At 41.8% G+C, this 19991-nt stretch overlaps 1 protein-coding gene across 2 annotated transcripts in view; it reads right to left on the reverse strand.

Moving 5' to 3' along the window:
- Positions 1–19991, reverse strand: part of LOC143280777 (lysosomal cobalamin transporter ABCD4-like) — a 48753-nt gene that overhangs the window by 18683 nt on the left and 10079 nt on the right. Inside the window, exons 6-12 of one of the 2 annotated variants that reach the window (XM_076585451.1) lie at positions 18841–18966; positions 16032–16177; positions 14156–14277; positions 11451–11542; positions 7094–7186; positions 5063–5080; positions 96–187 (exon numbers count right to left, since the gene is read on the reverse strand). In XM_076585451.1, the coding sequence (XP_076441566.1) occupies positions 96–187; positions 5063–5080; positions 7094–7186; positions 11451–11542; positions 14156–14277; positions 16032–16177; positions 18841–18966 (689 nt within the window). The remainder of the gene's footprint in view (positions 1–95; positions 188–5062; positions 5081–7093; positions 7187–11450; positions 11543–14155; positions 14278–16031; positions 16178–18840; positions 18967–19991) is intronic. The other variant, XM_076585452.1, reaches the window with a different exon arrangement.

A 19991-nucleotide genomic window follows, 5' to 3' on the forward strand; every position in this document is an offset into this window, starting at 1 on the left:
ATACACGTAAAAGCCCACCCGTGTGCATACGAATGAACGCAGAAGAAGAAGAAGAAGAAGGTGGTGCCAAGCTGTCAGGACAAGACCACACCCACCTCTGCACAGAACAGTGGAGGACTTGGGCGGTCCGTAGGTCACAGACTCCACTTCAAAAGCTGGTTCCATGGTGTGCATCTCTTGAGCTGACCTGTAGCACACACAACATCCACAGGAGATGCACTCCTCACAGCAAACCCAGCTTTGTCAAAATGCTTGAGGGACCACAGCACATGCACTCCTCACAGCAACAGTTATCTATGTCATCTGTAATTATCTTACCGAATATTTTCCTTTTATATCATTGAAATGTTTCACTTTATCTTAAAATGTAATTTTTGTTTTCTTACCTAAATGTTTTCTTTTAACATGATAGTTCATATGTACGCTGTGATCAAGGAATTGCGTGCCAGTTACTCATTCGTTTTTCGGTTTTATCTGTTGATGAGCATTTGTCTTTTTAAATGTTATTATTATCTTACTGAATACTCTCCTTTTTATAATGATTTAAACGCTCACATGCATGCACGCATGCACACGCACGGACACACATGCAACACACACACAGTTGTTGCACTCTGAATCATAATGTAATAGTATCTTACCCACATGTTTTTCTTTTTACATCATAATTGATGTGTGCATAGTGATAAGTGAAGGGTTTGGTTTTTGCCGACGGGCATTTTATTTTATGTGAGCCTAAAGAAAATTTTCTGTTTTTGGTTGAAGCAGATAATAAAGTATTTTGAATTGAATTGAATTGAAGACGGGCACCATAGCTGAATGGTTAAAGCGCTGGACTTTCGATCTGAGGGTCCCGAGTTCGAATCACGGTGACGGCGCCTGGTGGGTAAAGGGTGGAGATTTTTCCGATCTCCCAGGTCAACATCTGTGCAGACCTGCCAGTGCCTGAACCCCCTTCGTGTGTTTACACAAGCAGAAGATCAACTACGCACGTTAAAGATCCTGTAATCCATGTCAGCGTTCGGTGGGTTATGGAAACAAGAACATACCCAGCATGCACACCCCCGAAAGCGGAGTATGGCTGCCTACATGGCGGGGTAAAAACGGTCATGCACGTAAAAAGCCCACTTGCGTACATGCGAGTGAACGTGGGAGTTGCAGCCCACGAACGCAGAAGAAGAAGAAGGAAGACTAGAAAACCAAACTGAGCATCTAGTCATTTGGATGAGATGATAAACCGAGGTCCTGTGTGCAGCACACACTTGTCGCACTGAAAAAGAATCCCATGGCAACAGTTTCAGTTTCAGTAGCTCAAGGAGGCGTCACTGCGTTCGGACAAATCCATATACGCTACACCACATCTGCCAAGCAGATGCCTGACCAGCAGCGTAACCCAACACGCTTAGTCAGGCCTTGAGAGAGAAAAAAAAAAGAAGAAAAAAAAGGTGAATAAATAATATATAAGCTTACATAAATAAATAAATAAATAAACAAACAAATAATAATTATAATATATATATATATATATATATATATATAAAGGTAGTATTAATGATAATAATAATAAAATAATAATAATAAATGAATAAATAAATAAATAAATGGCAACAAAAGTGTTGTCCTGTGGCAAAAAAAAAAAGAAAAAAAAAAAGAAAAAAAGAAAAGAAACAGAAATCCACTAAGATAGGTAGGTATACACAAATGTGTATGCATGCACTCAACACCTAAGTGTGCTGGGTTAAACAGCTGTCAGGCACCTGCCTAGCAGATGCGGTGTAACGTGTATGGATGTCCAAGAGAAACTGAAATTGTTTTCTAACATGAACTACATGAATCACACTCATCGGCAAAGTTCTACGTTTATCAAGGCCTCTGACATCACATAAACATGCGTGCGTCCATGACACTGCTCATTGACTGGGTCCCTGGGAGGTTCTGAAAATGTCTAGTGTGAACACACACAAAACTAGAGAGGCAAGGCCTTCAAGACTCACTTGTGATAAATTACGTCCCCTAGCATTAATTACAGAGTAATTTCCCTTTTTTTTTTTTACTATCTGCACCAAAACGTTTGCGAAATAAATAAAAATTCCATGCTTAGCAAAAGAAGTTCCTGTTTGAACATAAATGATAATAATGACTGCTCTTGTTGTTGTGTCAGAATAAGAGGTCAAAGTGCCAAGTTTAGGAATACAAAAAATATAAATATAACAGTAAATGCAGTTTGCATATAATTAGGCTTCTTTTTTTATTTTTTTGCCCATCCCAGAGGTGTAATATTGTTTTAAACAAGATGACTGGAAAGAACTAAATTTTTCCTATTTTTATGCCAAATTTGGTGTCAACTGACAAAGTATTTGCAGAGAAAATGTCAATGTTAAAGTTTACCACAGACACACGGACACACACACACACAGACAACCGAACACTGGGTTAAAACATAGACTCACTTTGTTTACACAAGTGAGTCAAAAACGTGAAAATCATGCACTGGTATGCCAGGATCATTTGTAACAAACAAGAGTTGCTTCCCTTCACCTCTTGACCCAGAAACCCAGACGAGTTTGAGTGTAAGGTTTTATGCCTAGCCTGTCTTTGTATGTGTGCAGCAATGCAGGTATTGTTAGAATAAGCAGCTTGTGGGCGACCCACAGAACTATGGCAACACAGTTCCTGGGACCCCTAAGGGTTTTAACTCATCAGAAACCACGGGTCATCCAAGGAACTGGTATCCAGCACACATGTTAACCTGACATCAAAATGCCTGTCAGTCCCATCTCATCAGCTCCCTAAAAATATCATGATCAAGAACATTCATATCCACCCAAGGCAGAATGTTTGACATTCCACCAAACAAGTCAGGTGCCCTTAACGCTTACACTCCCTGCCCACCCCTGACCATCACTGGTGTGCCTTTTGCTAGTTTTAGTATGAGATACTGACTCGAGGCCCTGTGTATATATGTTAAATAAACCGTAACAATGTCATCAATGGCTAACTTACACAGAACATCCTGTGTCTAACTTACACACAAAAAACAAAGCAAGATAAAAAAAAACAAAAAAACAACAAAAAACGGAACAGAAAAAGAACACACACACACACACACACAGACGAGCACAGAACAAGGGAGGGCACTCCACACTGATGGCGCACTTTCACAGAGAAAAGCAGTCCTCCCACTGACACTGAGAAGGAATCCATTCTGATGAGCACAGCATAAAAACTATGGGGGTAACCAACACAGCATTTAAGTAATACAAAGATGGCAAAAATGGCATAAAACTGTGGAGGCAAACGTACTGTAAACCAATGACGGCAAACATGGCATAAAACTGTGGAGGCAAACGTACTGTAAACCAATGACGGCAAACATGGCATAAAACTGTGGAGGCAAACGTACTGTAAAACAATGACGGCAAACATGGCATAAAACCTCAGGGGTAAACAAGGAATAAAACTATGTGGAGGGGGGGGGGGGGGAAGGAACAAACACAATAAAACTATGGGGGCAAGCCTACCGTAAAACCATGGGGGCAAACATGGCATAAATTACAGACGGGGAGGGGGGTGGTGACCAACACAGTAAAACTACGGGGGAAAACAACATAAATTACAGAGGGGGTGGGGGGGAGGGGGTGGTGACCAACACAGTATAACTATGGGGGCAAACAGCATAAATTACAGAGGGGGGGGGCGGGGGGGGGGGGAACAAATGCAGTAAAACCATGGGGGCAAACAGCATGAAGCCAGACGGGCTAACAAAGAGTGAAACTACAGCGGCAAACAAAGAAAACCACAGGGACAAACAACATTATGGGGCTAACACAGGAGTAAACCTTGGGATGTAGACAGCATATACAGCAGTCCATCGCCAATGTATGACTTTTTCAACTCCTTGTTAAATAGTCCAGCTGGTTCGCTGTTATAGTTGTTAGTTTTTCATTAGAAATATGTTACATTGTTATGTTTTTTTTTGGTTTTTTTTTTCTAAACAAAACTTAAATCAATAATTTTCACACACACACACACACACACTTTCACTTACTCGTATGCCTACACAGTAATTCCCCACCCCCCTCCTCCCACTCGATTTTTTTCCTTCCCTCGTCTAATATCACTAACAGTGAAAAGACGTTAAACTAAAGAACGAACAACATATAAAGACACAGGGAAAAAAAACATTATTGGGGAAACATATCAAAGCCACATGGGCAAACTCAGCATAAACAACTAACTGAATCAGTGAGACCCGATTTTAAAAGTTCTATTTTTAGGAGGGGGGATCTTGGTTCTTTTTTTGAATGGGTGGATTAGCATTGTTGGTTATAAAGAGAGGGCACGGTTAGACATGACTTTGTACTTTGAAAAGTTTGAGTTCTTTGGGTAGAGAACGACCATCTGCGGTCAGCATCAGTCAATGATGAAGATCTTGGAAGGACCAGTTTCAGACCTTGTCTATGCTGACTCTGTGTAGACATGATGAAGATCTTAAAAGGATCAGTTTCAAATCTTGTCTACACAGCCTCTGTAATGGTTTTAGTATGTTTCTGTTAGCTGAATGCCAGACTATCTAAGCATTAGTATAATCATAGAAGAAAGATTTTCAATAACGTGAATCTACAAAATGTTTAATTCTGGATAGTTGATAAGATCTTTTCAGAAAGAGATTTTTTTTTTCATACAATATTTCAATATGATTGACCAGAATGAGTCATCAATGCACCAATAATTCTATGAAAGAGTACTGTATGTGTATAAAAAATATATTTGTTACTGGCATAACAATGTATACGCATGTCCAAGTATGCGTGAACACGTCACTGTTGGTATTGTGAGTGGAGGGGGGTTGTATACATGTGCCAGCATGTGTAGACGTGGGTGCAAACTTTCACTCATAATAATAACTAAAGACAAGACCATCAAAGCAGAGAACAAGAACAAAGCTGATGAAAAGCTTCGTCTTTTTGCTCCAGACAAATTAAGATAAAAAAACAACAACAACAAAAAACAAGCCAAGCTTACAAGCAAGCACACAAGGTGTTAATCAAGAATATCATACCCTACACTGAGTTCAATGCTGAAAAAGAAAGAAAAAAAGAAAAAAAAAAAGAAATAGAGAATGAAATGTAAACAGCTATGTGGAGTGATGGCCTAGAGGTAACACGTCCGCCTAGGAAGCGAGAGAGAATCTGAGTGTGCAGGTTCGAATCACGGCTCAGCCGCCGATATTTTCTCCCCCTCCACTAGACCTTGAGTGGTGGTCTGGACGCTAGTCATTCGGATGAGACGATAAACCGAGGTCCCGTGTGCAGCATGCACTTAGCGCACGTAAAAGAACCCACGGCAACAAAAGGATTGTTCCTGGCAAAATTCTGTAGAAAAATCCACTTCGATAGGAAAAACAAATAAAACTGCACGCAGGAAAAAAATACAAAAAAAATGGGTGGCGCTGTAGTGTAGCGACGTGCTCTCCCTGGGGAGAGCAGCCCGAATTTCACACAGAGAAATCTGTTGTGATAAAAAGAAATACAATACAAATACAAATGAAACAAACTATATGGCAGACAGAAAAAAAAAACCGAGAGAATGAAATGTAAACAGCTATGAAACATTAACTACATGCCATGGCTTACAGTAAAAAAGAAAGCTTCAAATGCTTCAACTACTCGGCGGTTGCACCCATCAGGTTTCAGGACAGAGGTTCTTTACACAGCATGTGAAGTTAGTGAAGGAAAAAAACGTAAAGCATGCAGAGCAGAAAAGGAATTATTCTATTATTCTGGGCACGCCTCTGACCTGTATATATGATAGTCAGTCGTGTCCGACAATGACCATCAGAACAGCAGAGGAGGCAACTGCTGTTCCGACTATTTGGGCTAGAATTTGATTATAATGGAGAGTGTCTTGCCCAAGTACATCCCCACTCTCTCGGCCAAGAGGGTTTTAGGACAGTCGGCGTTGGGATGGTTCCCACAGGCCAACTAGCCCACAAGGCTGCAGCACTAAGAGCCAGTGCAATTTTGCCTCCTAGTTTGAGAGTCATAGTCCTTCACAAAAGACTAAGCTGTAAATGGTTTCCCATTGACTGGAAAAACCATTGATAATACAGCTCTCACTTTGCTGTTGGCCCAAATGCAAACTTATGTCAATCTGTGATATAAGCCGACCAGTACACTGCCAAAAAAAACCCCAAAAAACCATCTGCTGACCAAGCAGCATCAGTCAATCAGTCAGACCAAGTTTTGCCGAAGCTCGTCACTGAAGAAATCAAGTATGTTTTTGTTTTTTCTTCCAATGTCTGTCAATCTAAGATCACACCAAAGAAGTGATCATTTTATCATCAAGTCTGAAATTGTCTATCTTTTTTCTTCTTATACTTCTTTTTAATAAAACAAAATCAAACCATGGAAACGACGGGCGCAATAGCCGAGTGGTTAAAGCGTTGGACTGTCAATCTGAGGGTCCCGGGTTTGAATCTCGGTAACGGCGCCTGGTGGATAAAGGGTGGAGATTTTTACGATCTCCCAGGTCAACATATGTGCAGACCTGCTAGTGCCTGAACCCCCTTCGTGTGTATATGCAAGAAGATCAAATACGCACGTTAAAGATCCTGTAATCCATGTCAGCGTTCGGTGGGTTATGGAAACAAGAACATACCCAGCATGCACACTCCCGAAAACGGAGTATGGCTGCCTACATGGCGGGGTAAAAACGGTCATACATGTAAAAGCCCGCTCGTGTGTATACGAGTGAACGCAGAAGAAGAAGAAGAAACCATGGAAACATAGCTCTTTGACAACATTTATATTAACATAAAGAAAAAAAAACAAAAACAAAAACAAAAAAAAACAAAAACAAAACAACCACCAGTTTTCATGTGAAATGCTACATTCTTCCATCACTAAGGGTGGTGCTACACAGAGTAACTGTTAATTTTTTCTGCTCTCTCTCTCTCTCTCTATCACACACACACACACACACACACACATGCAAACAAACACACACACACATACGTACACATGGGAATTTCACAAATGCACACAATCAAAGTGTTCTCGGAAGAAGCAGCAGCCAAACACGGGCAACCCACCTGCTGGGATCATCATCACCAGGAAACCCTCGACCCTCCTGTTGCTCTTGATCTGACCGCAGTCGCCCCATCACTTCCGCCAGCTGCCCGATTCTGTGCACACACAACACAGTGCCCACAACTTTCTTGTTTGTTTGTTGTTTGTTTTTTGACTCACTTGTGTAAACAAAGTGAGTCTATGTTTTAACCCGGTGTTCGGTTGTCTGTGTGTGTGTGTGTGTGTGCGTGCGTGTGTGTGTGTGTGTGTGCGTGTGCGTGTGTGTGTGTGTCCGTGTGTTCGTGGTAAACTTTAACACTGATATTTTCTCTGCAAATACTTTGCCAGTTGACACCAAATTTGGCATAAAAATAGGAAAAAATTCACTTCTTAACAGTCATCTTGTTTAAAACAATATTGCACCTCTGGGAGGGGCACAAAAAAAGAAAAGAAAAAAAAAGAAGCCTAATTATATGCAAACTGCATTTACTGTTATATTTATATTTTTTGTATTCTCTAAACTTGGCACTTTGACCTCTTATTCTGACACAACAACAAGAGGAGTCATTATTATCATTTTTTGTTCAAACAGGAACTTCTTTTGCTAACTTCTTTTGCTAATGGAATTTTTATTTATTTTGCAAACGTTTTGGTGCAGATAGTAAAAAAGGGAAAGTACTCTGTAATTAATGCTAGGGGATTTAATTGATCACAAGTGAGTCTTGAAGGCCTTGCCTCTCTAGTTTTTGTTCGGCAGTCACAGCTCACATTTGCTGAACTTCTTATCCCTCTTCTTTTTTTTTTTTTTTTTGGTACTCAAGCTTTCTGCACTGGCCTAAGAAAAGGGTAAACAGAATAAACATCAGCAAAAAAAATAAACTAACAAGAGAGGCAAGGCTTTCAAGACTCACTTGTGATACACTTTAAAAAAAAAAAAAAAAATCTAATCGTTAAAATGTGTTCTGTATTTGTTATTATCAAGCTTCGGGTTAAAAAAAAAAAAAAAAAAAAAAAGAAAAGAAAAAAGAAAAGTCCTGAAGGAAGATTCGAACCCCGTGTCTTCGGGTGAGAAGAAACTGTCTTACTCAATACGCTATTGTGGCTCCTTCACTGACATTCAAAATCTAACAATTAAACATGCTTTTTTTAAGGGCGATAAATCGACTGCGGTATTTGCAGTGAGAACGCTGTTTAAATCATATTATTCTGGTGTATCTTGGGCACTCAAAAAATCTTTAAGGGCAATTAAGAATTCTTTTTAAGTCCACGGTAAAGGAAACATGGCTATCGCTGTAATCACACTGCAACATTTAGCTGTTTTCTCTGGATCCAGACAGATGCAGGCCTACAAGTTTAGTTACACCCGCCGGGAATGTACGACACGGTTGATTCAATTTCTCCTTTATGTTCATTCTAGTTTTATAGTTTTAAAGTTGATATGAAAATTGAGTATTCTGTTAACTAATAACATGTAGAGCCAAGTGCAAGTACTTCTAAACGTCGTATGAAGTGAAAGGGTCTTAATTGTGAGAAAAGTCAAGACTGGAAATTTTTATGTTTCATCAAGGGTATTAACTCTCATGGTTATTTTTAACTGTGAATTTCGATTAATTTTGTGGATATTTTTATGGCAGTTTGGGGTATAATCCAGTCAGTGATGAGGCGTTCACAAATCTTTAACTGAATAAATATTTAACGGTCTCCTTCTCCGACTTTCCATCACATGTTATCGTGTATTGTCGATTGAATATAGGATTGAACGGGCAGGTCAACAACTTGAAATAAAATGGCGTCCTTCGCGTTCGCGAGGAATATAAGCACACGCTTTGACTATGTATAAATATGTGTACGCAACTGATTTTTGCCCATGACCTTCAGGGCTCAGCCAATAGATCTATAAAGTCCACTCATAGTACTGATTTTAGTATTTTCCGAAAAAGACCACTTGGGCGAATGAACAAAGTGAAAGCCCTGTACACTGAGAGTAAAACACACAAGCTTTTTATTTAGTGAGTATAATTTCAAAATGTAATGTTCAAGATGAGAAAGATCAGTTTAAAGCAAATTAACCCCCCCTCCCCCACCCCCACCCCCCCAGCATTAATTACAGATTAATTTCCCTTTTTTACTACCTGCACCAAAGACATGCACCAGAAATATAATTTCCATGCTTAGCAAACAAGGATAAAGAATGACTGCTCTTGCTGTTGTGTCAAAATATCAGATCAAAGTGCCAAGTTTAGAGAATAAACAAAATACAAATATAACAGTAAATTCATTTTGCATATAATCTGGATTCTTTTTTTTATAAATATTTTTTGTGCCCATCCCAGAGGTGCAATATTGTTTTAGACAAGATGACTGGAAAGAACTGAATTTTTCCTATTTTTATGCCAAATTTGGTGTCAACTGACAAAGTATTTGCAGAGAAAATGGCAATGTTAAAGTTTACCATGGACACACAGACACACACACAGACAACCGAACACCGGGTTAAAACATAGACTCACTTTGTTTACACAAGTGAGTCAAAAATAAAGTAAATATGGAAAATATAGATCCCCGCCCCCCCAAAACATAACAAAAAACAAATAAAACAAAACAAAAAAACAGGCAACGTAAAGAGAGATGCAGTCATACATCCTTACATTACCGTAACTCCTGTCGTGTTTATCTAGTGTGTTTATCTGTATTTGTATTTCTTTTTATCACAACAGATTTCTCTGTGTGAAATTTGGGCTGCTCTCCCCGGGGAGAGCGCATCGCTACACTACAGCGCCACCCATTTTTTTGTATTTTTTCCTGCGTGCAGTTTGATTTGTTTTTCTTATCCAAGTGGATTTTTCTACAGAATTTTGCCAGGAACAACCCTTTTGTTGCCGTGGGTTCTTTTACGTGCGCTAAGTGCATGCTGCACACGGGACCTCGGTTTATCATCTCATCCGAATGACTAGCGTCCAGACCACCACTCAAGGTCTAGTGGAGGGGGAAAATATCGGTGGCCGAGCCATGATTCGAACCAGCGTACTCAGATTCTCTCGCTTCCTAGGCGGACGCGTTACCTCTAGGCCATCACTCCACACCTCACCTCCAAGCTGGATACATTATAATACAAGATGCTGGGATGGTTAAGTCTGCAGAGTATATATATAATCTTGAAAATTATTAACTCCGATAAAGGAAACAACTGTGAAAAACTGTCTCCCTTAGTGTCAAAATACAATCAGGAGTAGAGTGATGAAGTGAGTGTGGGGGCGTGGGGGGGGGGGGGGGGGATGGAGAGAGAGGGGTGGGGGACATGGGAGGGTTGTGAAAACGAGTCGCTGAGTGACGAGTCAAAACAATAATAAGGGACTGCCAACTCAGTTGACATGTTTACACATGTTGTTGGAGTTCAACGACCTATTGGCGTCTACACCCTCAAGGTCAAAAAATGTTTACACGTTGATGATTGATATATATATATATTATCTGTTTTTTCTGTTGTCTTTTTTTAACCCTGCATGCACAATGCTTGCCAGCCACTTGGGCAGTTGACCCAGTGACAATGCTTTTCGACTTTCTCCTCTGCATTTGTATGGAAGCATGCATATGTGCTGGTCTATCTCTGTGTGTGTGTATGTGTGTCTGTGAGTCTGTCTGTGTGTGTTTGTGTTGTGTGTGTGTGTGTGTGTGTGTGTGTGTGTGTGTGTGTGTCTGTCCATCTCTGTAGCTGTGTCTGTGTGTCAGAGTGTGTGTGTATGAAAGTTGTTATGTGTTGTGTGTGCATGCATGTGAGGTGTAGGTATGTGCGTGCGAGCACACACACACATGACCGGTGCCCAACTGAACGACACAGGAAACAAATGATGAGCATCCAATCGCAGTTGTCAGTTGTCGATATCCCGGTAAGCAGCCTGCTGTACAAATGACTCCCGTGTTTGCAGAGCACTCAGAGCTGGTCTCTTCTTCCTCTACTTCTTCTTCTACGTTCGTGGGCTGCAACTCCCATGTTCACTCGCACGTACACGAGTGGGCATGACCGTTTTTTACCCTGCCATGTAGGCAGCCATACTCCGCTTTCGGGGCTGTGCATGCTGGGTATGTTCTTGTTTCCATAACCCACCGAATGCTGACATGGATTAAAGGATCTTTAACGTGCCTATTTGATGTTCTGCTTGCATATACACACGAAGGGGTTTCAGGCACTAGCAGGTCTACACATATGTTGACCTGGGAGATCGTAAAAATCTCCACCCTTTACCCACCAGGTGCCGTCACCATGATTCGAACCCGGGACCCTCAGACTGACAGTCCAACGCTTTAACCACTCGGCTATCGCGCCCGTCGTTGAAACAGACAAATGACTTATCAGCAGACCGAGGTACAGCACAAACAGACCTGTGGGCAGTGCCGGCCATGTCAGTGACAGAGTTGGCCTGGTCAATCAGCGTAGTGAAGCAGTTGATGAGGTAGATGGACACAAAGGCATTCTGCAACAGAAGGAACAGAGCTCTTGAAGTATTTGGCATACCGTAAAGTTCGGTCTATTGAGCGCACTGGTATATAAGCCGCACCCACTAAATTTAGGAAAAAATTTAACTCTATACATATATAAGCCGCACCGGTTTATAAGCCGCACTTATTTCCGGTACCGGAACACATACTGATACTACAGAAAAGCTGTCGATACTGTAGGTTATGAAATAAACACAAGCGGGAACAACACAAAGAAAAGCAAGTGAAAATACTGCTAGTGCCACAAAAAAATAATAAATATACACAACGAAAATAAGATCCATAATTTAGGGATAGTCACATTTATTCAACGTCATCCTTCTCACTGAATCCACTGAAATCTTGGTCTTCAGTGTCTTGTCACTGACTTCAGCCTCGCTTTCACTTCATGAACATGAAGGTGGAGGTCGCTGCTGGTTCGTCGCTTGCACTGTCGTCTGCTAGGTTGATCGCCTTCAATTTGAGGGCTGCATCATACGCATTACGTCGCGTTTTCGGCATGATGAGGGTGTACGCTTGAGCAGAGTAGAACTGAATGCTGATCTGAAGGCTTTAATGTGTGTGGATTTGATTTATAAAACGTGAACAGTTAGCACAATATCTTGAAGCTCATCCAAAAATTCATGGACAGAAATCATGATTTTGGTGAGTTGAAGGGCAGCTAAGAATAGACGAGAACGTGACACTCCCGGGATCGTTAAAATCCTCAAATAAGCCGCATCATTGTATAAGCCGCAGAGGTCGAAGCTGGGGTAAAAAGTCGCGGCTTATAGACCGAACTTTACGGTATTTTGCTGGACCCGACAGTATGACAGCACTTCTGTCCATCAGAGACCCAGACTGAGGCAGAGAGAATGTCAATGTGAAAAAGGAAATTTTCTATCTAAAATTACGTTTAAATAACATACTTACCGTGACCCAACTAGTGCAGACTCCGGCAGGGGTCTGACATTCCTGTCCTGTGCAAACTACTATCCACCTATGCGGAGAAAATGAGAGAACTACGGCCGATAACCTCCCGGAAGTAGGTAACGTCCCCTCTGTCGCCCTGGCTAGCGCCCTCTTTTTCCGGCAGCCATCTCGACACCTGTTCCTGTGCACTTCATACGGCTAAGTTTTTCGCATTTTCTATCTGTCTATCGATTCTTTGGCGTTTCTGTTTTGTGTCCAATTATGTCTTCAAACAGGTCGCACAATTATGTAGCTCGATTGGGAGATCGGGCTAAAATTAAGGCACGGTCGCAATCGATTCGCGATCAGTCTGGGCCCTCTACCTCTGGCTCCCTCAGCAACGCCAACCCCACGCCACCTCCACTTCCTCCGCGTAAAACAGTATATTCATTATTAGGCCATGGCCCCTCATAAAGGGGGCCCACTGACATACAAGCCATATTTCAGCCGTAACAAGGTGTCATACATACATATCAAGGGTCATGTCCATGAAAATAAAGTTTTAATCGTACTGTTATGTCATTACATTATCCATGAATTTAAACATGAGAGAGAGAGAGAGACACAGAGAGAGACACAGAGAGAGAGACACAGAGAGAGAGAGAGAGAGAGAGAGAGACAGACAGAGCATTCTAACAATGATGTTAAGAAACAGGGTGACTGTATAGTCCATGAAACCAAGACAGACATGTACTGAGGTAATTCTAGTGACTTGACCGGCTGGTACATTTTAAAGAAAAGAACCTTCTTTCAAAGCGATTTTTTTTTTTTTAAGCTTTCTTTCTAAATGCAAAAAAAAGGAGAAGAAACAACCACCCAAACCCAATGCCTGGCAGACAGTCACCTTGCTAATAATAATAATACTAATAATGGTATTTATATAGCGCTGAATCTTGTGCAGAGACAAATCAAAGCGCCTCAGCACCAGTCATTCACACGCATGCATAACTCTAAAACTGTAGAAACTAAAGACAAGGAAGAGGCAGGCAAAGGAGGCTATTTTGGGAAGAGGTGGGTTTTAAGGCCAGACTTGAAAAAGCTGAGTGTGGAGACTTGACGAAGCGAAAGAGGAAGTTCATTCCAATTGCAAGGTCCAGAGACAGAGAAAGAACGGCGGCCAACAGTCGAGAGTTTGAATCTGGGTATGCGTAAACAGAGTCGATCCGAAGCTGATCGTAGTGAGCGAGATGGAGTGTAGAGGTGAAGGCAGCCACAGAGATAGGAAGGGGCTGATTTGTGAATACATTTATAGCAATGTGAATACATTTAAAGCTGAGTGTGGAGACTTGACAAAGCGAAAGAGGAAGTTCATTCCAATTGCAAGGTCCAGAGACAGAGAAAGAACGGCAGCCAACAGTCGAGTGTTTGAATCTGGGTATGCATAAACAGAGTGGATCCGAAGCTGATCGTAGTGAGCGAGATGGAGTGTAGAGGTGAAGGCAGCCGCAGAGATAGGAAGGGGCTGATTTGTGAATACATTTATGGCAATGTGAATACATTTAAAGCTGAGCGTGGAGACTTGACGAAGCGAAAGAGGAAGTTCATTCCAATTGCAAGGCCCAGAGAAGGACTTGACGAAGCGAAAGAGGAAGTTCATTCCAATTGCAAGGCCCAGAGACAGAGAAAGAAACAGTTACCTTGCTGATGAGAGCAGAAACTTCAGTGGGGCTCAGGTCTTTGTAGTCGCCCAGGAAGATGGGGAAAGCGATGGCGATGTAACTCAGGATGCTGCCCAGGTAGTCTGCTGATTTGGTAGAAACTGCAGCACAAATTATATTCAAATAATGTTTCTTAGTTCTGTCTTTTTTTTACATTAAGAATACTAGTTATTACCTGCAGTGTGTGGATGTATGTATGAAACGGTGTATGTGATATTTTTTACATTTGTATCTTCGTAATATTCGTAAACGCTGTTATTGACTTTTACAGTTATGGTCCCTATGTTGTTTACTTGTCTATGTTGTGATAATGCACCTGACCAAATTTCTCCAGTTGGAGATAATAAAGTTATTCTTATCTTATCTTATCTTAATTCATTCCTTGACTATGTTTACATTCTTAAAAAAACCCCAAAAACAACATAACAAAAAAGTTACAAAATTCTGAATCTATTCTGTGTGTGTGTGCGCCTCTAAAACTATGTACAGAAATACATGCATTTCTTCATACAGACTAAAACCAAACACCTGACTCATACACATTAAATGTTTCACACAAAAAAAATTCCAATTCATGTCAAGATTTATGCCAATGCAAACTTAATGGCAAGACATTTGTAGAAAAGTAACTTCTTTTTTTTTAATGAATTCACTAATAATATATGCAGCTTCTGATAATGCTTGAAAGATTATGTTATACATACCAAATAAAAATTTTGGTGAGTGGATCTATTTCAGTACTACAATTTCCACAGCAGACTAGGCTCTCAAAAAGGAAAATGGAACAAGACCACCTTCTTGACAAACATTGGAGATGTATGCTGCAATCTTCCGTGAAACCAGATTTCCTCTTGTTTTTTTTCCATTTATAATAAAAGAAAAAAAAAAGAAAAAAAAAGTTTTTTCCTCTCTATAAAACTTCTTGTAATTCAGGGCAAACTGCCAATCGGTTAAAGCTGCTCCAACACATATGTTTTACGGAAAGTTTATTTATTGTTTCATACACCACACACACACACTCCTCATGTACATATGTACGCATGCAGACACACACACACACACATTCACACACAAGCAGCACACTCACAGAAGTGTATACTGAATACACAAATGTAATATTTCCTGTACAGTGCCTCTTCTCCTATCATCCTTAGCTTGTATGTGGGGGACTCTGACAAGAACCAGTACTGAACGTGGATGAAATCACAAAGATACAGCTCGAACAGAGACAGACCAGCCACTGCAACAAAGACACAGACACAGACACACACACACACAGAGGCACAGGCACAGGCAGGCAGGCACACACACACACACACAGACATCACACACACACACATAGAGGCACAGGCACAGGCAGGCAGACACACACACACACACACACACAGACATCACACACACACACACATTTACAGGCACACACACAAATACACACAGACATCACACACACACATTTACAGACACACACACACATACAGACATCACACACACACATTTACAGGCACACACACACATACAGACATCACACACACACACATTTACAGACACACACACACATACAGACATCACACACACACACATACAGACATCACACACACACACATTTACAGGCACACACACACATACAGACATCACACACACACACATTTACAGGCACACACACACGCACACACACAGACATCACACACACACACACACATTTACAGGCACACACACACACACACACACACACACATTTACAGGCACACACACACACACACACAGACATCACACACACACACACACAGACACACACACGCATTGAAACACACACTTTACGTAAGACAGATTCCACATGCAGTGTCTCTGTGCTCACAGTTGAGAGCCAGCTCCCAGTTGATGAGTCGTTTCTGGGTGCTGATGAGCTGGTCCAGTTTCTGGTTGGCCTTCACCTCCTCCACCTTGCCAGCCCGGTAGAAGGCAGCAGACTCTGCGCAGACTCGCATCTGCATGTGTTTGAACCTGCACACCGCCCACCACTGCCACAGACACTGCTTAGCTGTGCTGTTCTCTCTTCGCTTGGCACCGTTTGTGAGATGGAATGCCATTATCAAAGAACAAAAAAATAACCCCAACCCAAACACACTCACTGACACATACATACAAGAATAATAAAAAAAAAAGAAAAAGAAAGAAAAAAAAAGTTTTGACCCCTGTTGGTGTATGGAGAACAACCAGCAACATATATGCATTGCTTAAGTTACAGAAAACATTTGAAATCAACTGAGCAAATTCATTTGTTGATTTAACAAGCAAACACATGCGCGCGCGCACTACAGCGCCACCCATTTTTTTGTATTTTTTTTCCTGCGTGTAGTTTTAGTTGTTTTTCCTATCGAAGTGGATTTTTCTGCAGAATTTTGCCAGGAATAATCCTTTTGTTGTTGTGAGTTCTTTTACGTGTGCACACGGGACCTCGGTTTATCGCATCATCCGAATGACTAGCGTCCAGACCACCACTCAAGGTCTAATGGAGGGGGAGAAAATATCGGCGGCTGAGCCGTGATTCGAACCAGCGCGCTCAGATTCTCTCGCTTCCTAGGCGGACGCGTTACCTCTAGGCCATCGCTCCACTCTACATGGTAGGAGTAAAAACGGTCATGCACATAAAAGCCCACTTGTGCATACTAGTGAACGTGGAAGATGCAGCCCAAGAAGCATGGATCCATGCACACACTGACGGATCAGCAACTAATGCTTTGGCCAGGGGGGACACTGGCACCATAGTGTGCTTCCCTCGGGGACAGCCAGCTGCTGTCAGTGTTGCCAATGGCAAATACAGTGGAGCGATGGCCTAGAGGTACCACGTCCGCCTAGGAAGCGAGAGAGAATCTGAGCGCGCTAGTTCGAATCACCGCTCAGCCGCCGATATTTTCTGCCCCTCCACTAGACCTTGAGTGGTGGTCTGAACGCTAGTCATTCGGATGAGACGATACACCGAGGTCCCGTGTGCAGCATGCACTTAGCGCACGTAAAAGAACCCACGGCAACAAAAGGGTTGTTCTACACTGGTTACGACAAACTGAACAGTCACATGTAACTTAAAACTGAAGCTAACTCTGCACTGGTTACAACAAACTGAACAGTCACATGTAACTTAAAACTGAAGCTAACTGTGCACTGGTTACAACAAACTGAACAGTCACATGTAACTTAAAACTGAAGCTGACTGTGCACTGGTTACAACAAACTGAACAGTCACATGTAACTTAAAACTGAAGCTAACTGTGCACTGGTTACAACAAACTGAACAGTCACATGTAACTTAAAACTGAAGCTGACTCTGCACTGGTTACAACAAACTGAACAGTCACATGTAACTTAAAACTGAAGCTAGTGCCATCCGCCACCTGCCCCTGTGGACAGGAAGACCTGACCTCAATCTCAACCTTAACCTCAGGCCCATAACTACAAAGTAGTCGTTGGGGGGAAGCTTGAGGACCGCAGACGCAACCTCCCTTCTCCATCTGTCTCTGTCGGCAGCCGCCGGCAGCAGCTCACGTGTGTGGAGTCCGGTCCATTGTTTGATGTTCTCAAGCCAGTTCTTCCGCTGTTTTCCTCTTCTTCTCCCGCCCTCAATGGTGCCTTGCATGATTGTTTTGGACAAGCTGGTGTGTCGAGTGTTGTGTCCAAACCATATCAGCTTGCGTCTCTTCACAGTTGAAAGGAGAGGTTCCTGAGGTCCAGCAAGGTTCTCAATTCTGCTCCGTACATGTTCATTGGTCCTGTGCTCGATCCAGGGAATTTGAAGACCTGACAGCTGAACACATTTTCCAAAACTGCCCCCTGTTCAAACAGGCAAGACAAAGAGTGTGGCCTGCAGACACCCCACTCATGACCAACTATATGCCAGCCACCAGCCCAACACTCGGCTTATATCACAGACTGACATAAGTTTTACATTTGGGCCAACAGCAAAGTGAGAGCTGTATTACCAATGGTTTCTCCAGTCAATGGGAAACCATTTACAGCTTAGTCTTTTGTGAAGAACTATGACTCTCAAACTAGGAGGCAAAATTGCACTGGCTCTTCGTGCTGCAGCCTTGGGGGCTAGTTGGCCTTTGGGAACCATCCCAACGCCGACTGTCCCTAAAACCCTCTTGGCCGAGAGAGTGGGGATGTAACTTGGGCAAGACACTCTCCACTATAATCAAATTCTAGCCCAAATAGTCGGAACAGCAGGTGCCTCCTCTGCTGTTCTGATGGTCATAGTCGGACACGACTGACTATCATATATATATATATATATATATATTTATGCCAGCCATGAAGAGCTGGGAACTCAACGTAAATTCATCATGGACTGATGGTGTAACTGTGAACGCCAACAACAGGAAACAATGAAGAAGCTGCAGCCCACGACCAAAGAAGAAGAAGAAGAAGAAGACAGAAGACAGCATTTATATTCAAACAAATCTTCATTTGCTTTTTCACAAAAAAAAAGCAGCCTGAACCCACTGCTTGTGATCATCACACTGTCCAACCAGTGCTCATCTGTACATAAATCACCTGTCACCTTGGGGGTAAAAACGGTCAAACGGATATAGGTGAACGTGGCAATAGCAGCAGCAGCTCACTAATGCAGAAAAGAAAGAAAGAAAACCACTGCAGCATTTGACACCCACCTGAAATTGCCCTCCCTTTGTTCCTGCTGATACACGTAATGGATGACAGGTGTCATAAGAAATTTGTTGATGATGGTGAAGATGACGAAAAAAACCAGAACACTCACTGGTCCAATGTAACCGGTCCTGAAAACACACAAAGTTCACACTGACACTCACACAAAACATTTCATTCTAATCTATCACGATACTTCAAAAAGATATACTAAAAATATGTGAAAAAACAAGTTAACAAACCAATACAGTAATAATGTCACAATCCCACAATTTCATTCACCAAAGCTGTAATCCCAGTTTCTGCCTAGCATGTACACCAAATCATAATTATTATTTGCTTATAAAAAAAAACAACAACAACTAAACAATCAATATGAATACAAATTTACTTTTACAAATTCAAACTTTCATCATCAATGCATCTTTGCTTGTTAAGTTGCTCTGACGATACCCCAACCTTCTACTTTACTTTTACAAATTCAAACTTTCATCATCAATGCATGTGTGCTTGTAAAGTTGTTCTGACAATTCCCCAACCTACTTCTGCTCTGTGCTTGTAAAGTTGTTCTGACAATTCCCCAACCTAGTACTGCTCTGTGCTTGTAAAGTTGTTCTGACAATTCCCCAACCTACTTCTGCTCTTTGCTTGTAAAGTTGTTCTGACAATTCCCCAACCTAGTACTGCTCTTTGCTTGTAAAGTTGTTCTGACAATTCCCCAACCTACTTCTGCTCTTTGCTTGTAAAGTTGTTCTGACAATTCCCCAACCTACTTCTGCTCTTTGCTTGTAAAGTTGTTCTGACAATTCCCCAACCTAGTACTGCTCTTTGCTTGTAAAGTTGTTCTGACAATTCCCCAACCTAGTACTGCTCTTTGCTTGTAAAGTTGTTCTGACAATTCCCCAACCTAGTACTGCTCTTTGCTTGTAAAGTTGTTCTGACAATTCCCCAACCTAGTACTTCTCTGTGCTTGTAAAGTTGTTCTGACAATTCCCCAACCTACTTCTGCTCTCTGCTTGTAAAGTTGTTCTGACAATTCCCCAACCTAGAACTGCTCTGTGCTTGTGAAGCTGTTCTGACAATTCCCCTACCTACTTCTGCTCTTTGCTTGTAAAGTTGTTCTGACAATTCCCCAACCTACTTCTGCTCTCTGCTT

Source organism: Babylonia areolata, chromosome 4, assembly GCF_041734735.1.
Source record: "Babylonia areolata isolate BAREFJ2019XMU chromosome 4, ASM4173473v1, whole genome shotgun sequence".
Taxonomy (NCBI): domain Eukaryota; kingdom Metazoa; phylum Mollusca; class Gastropoda; order Neogastropoda; family Buccinidae; genus Babylonia; species Babylonia areolata.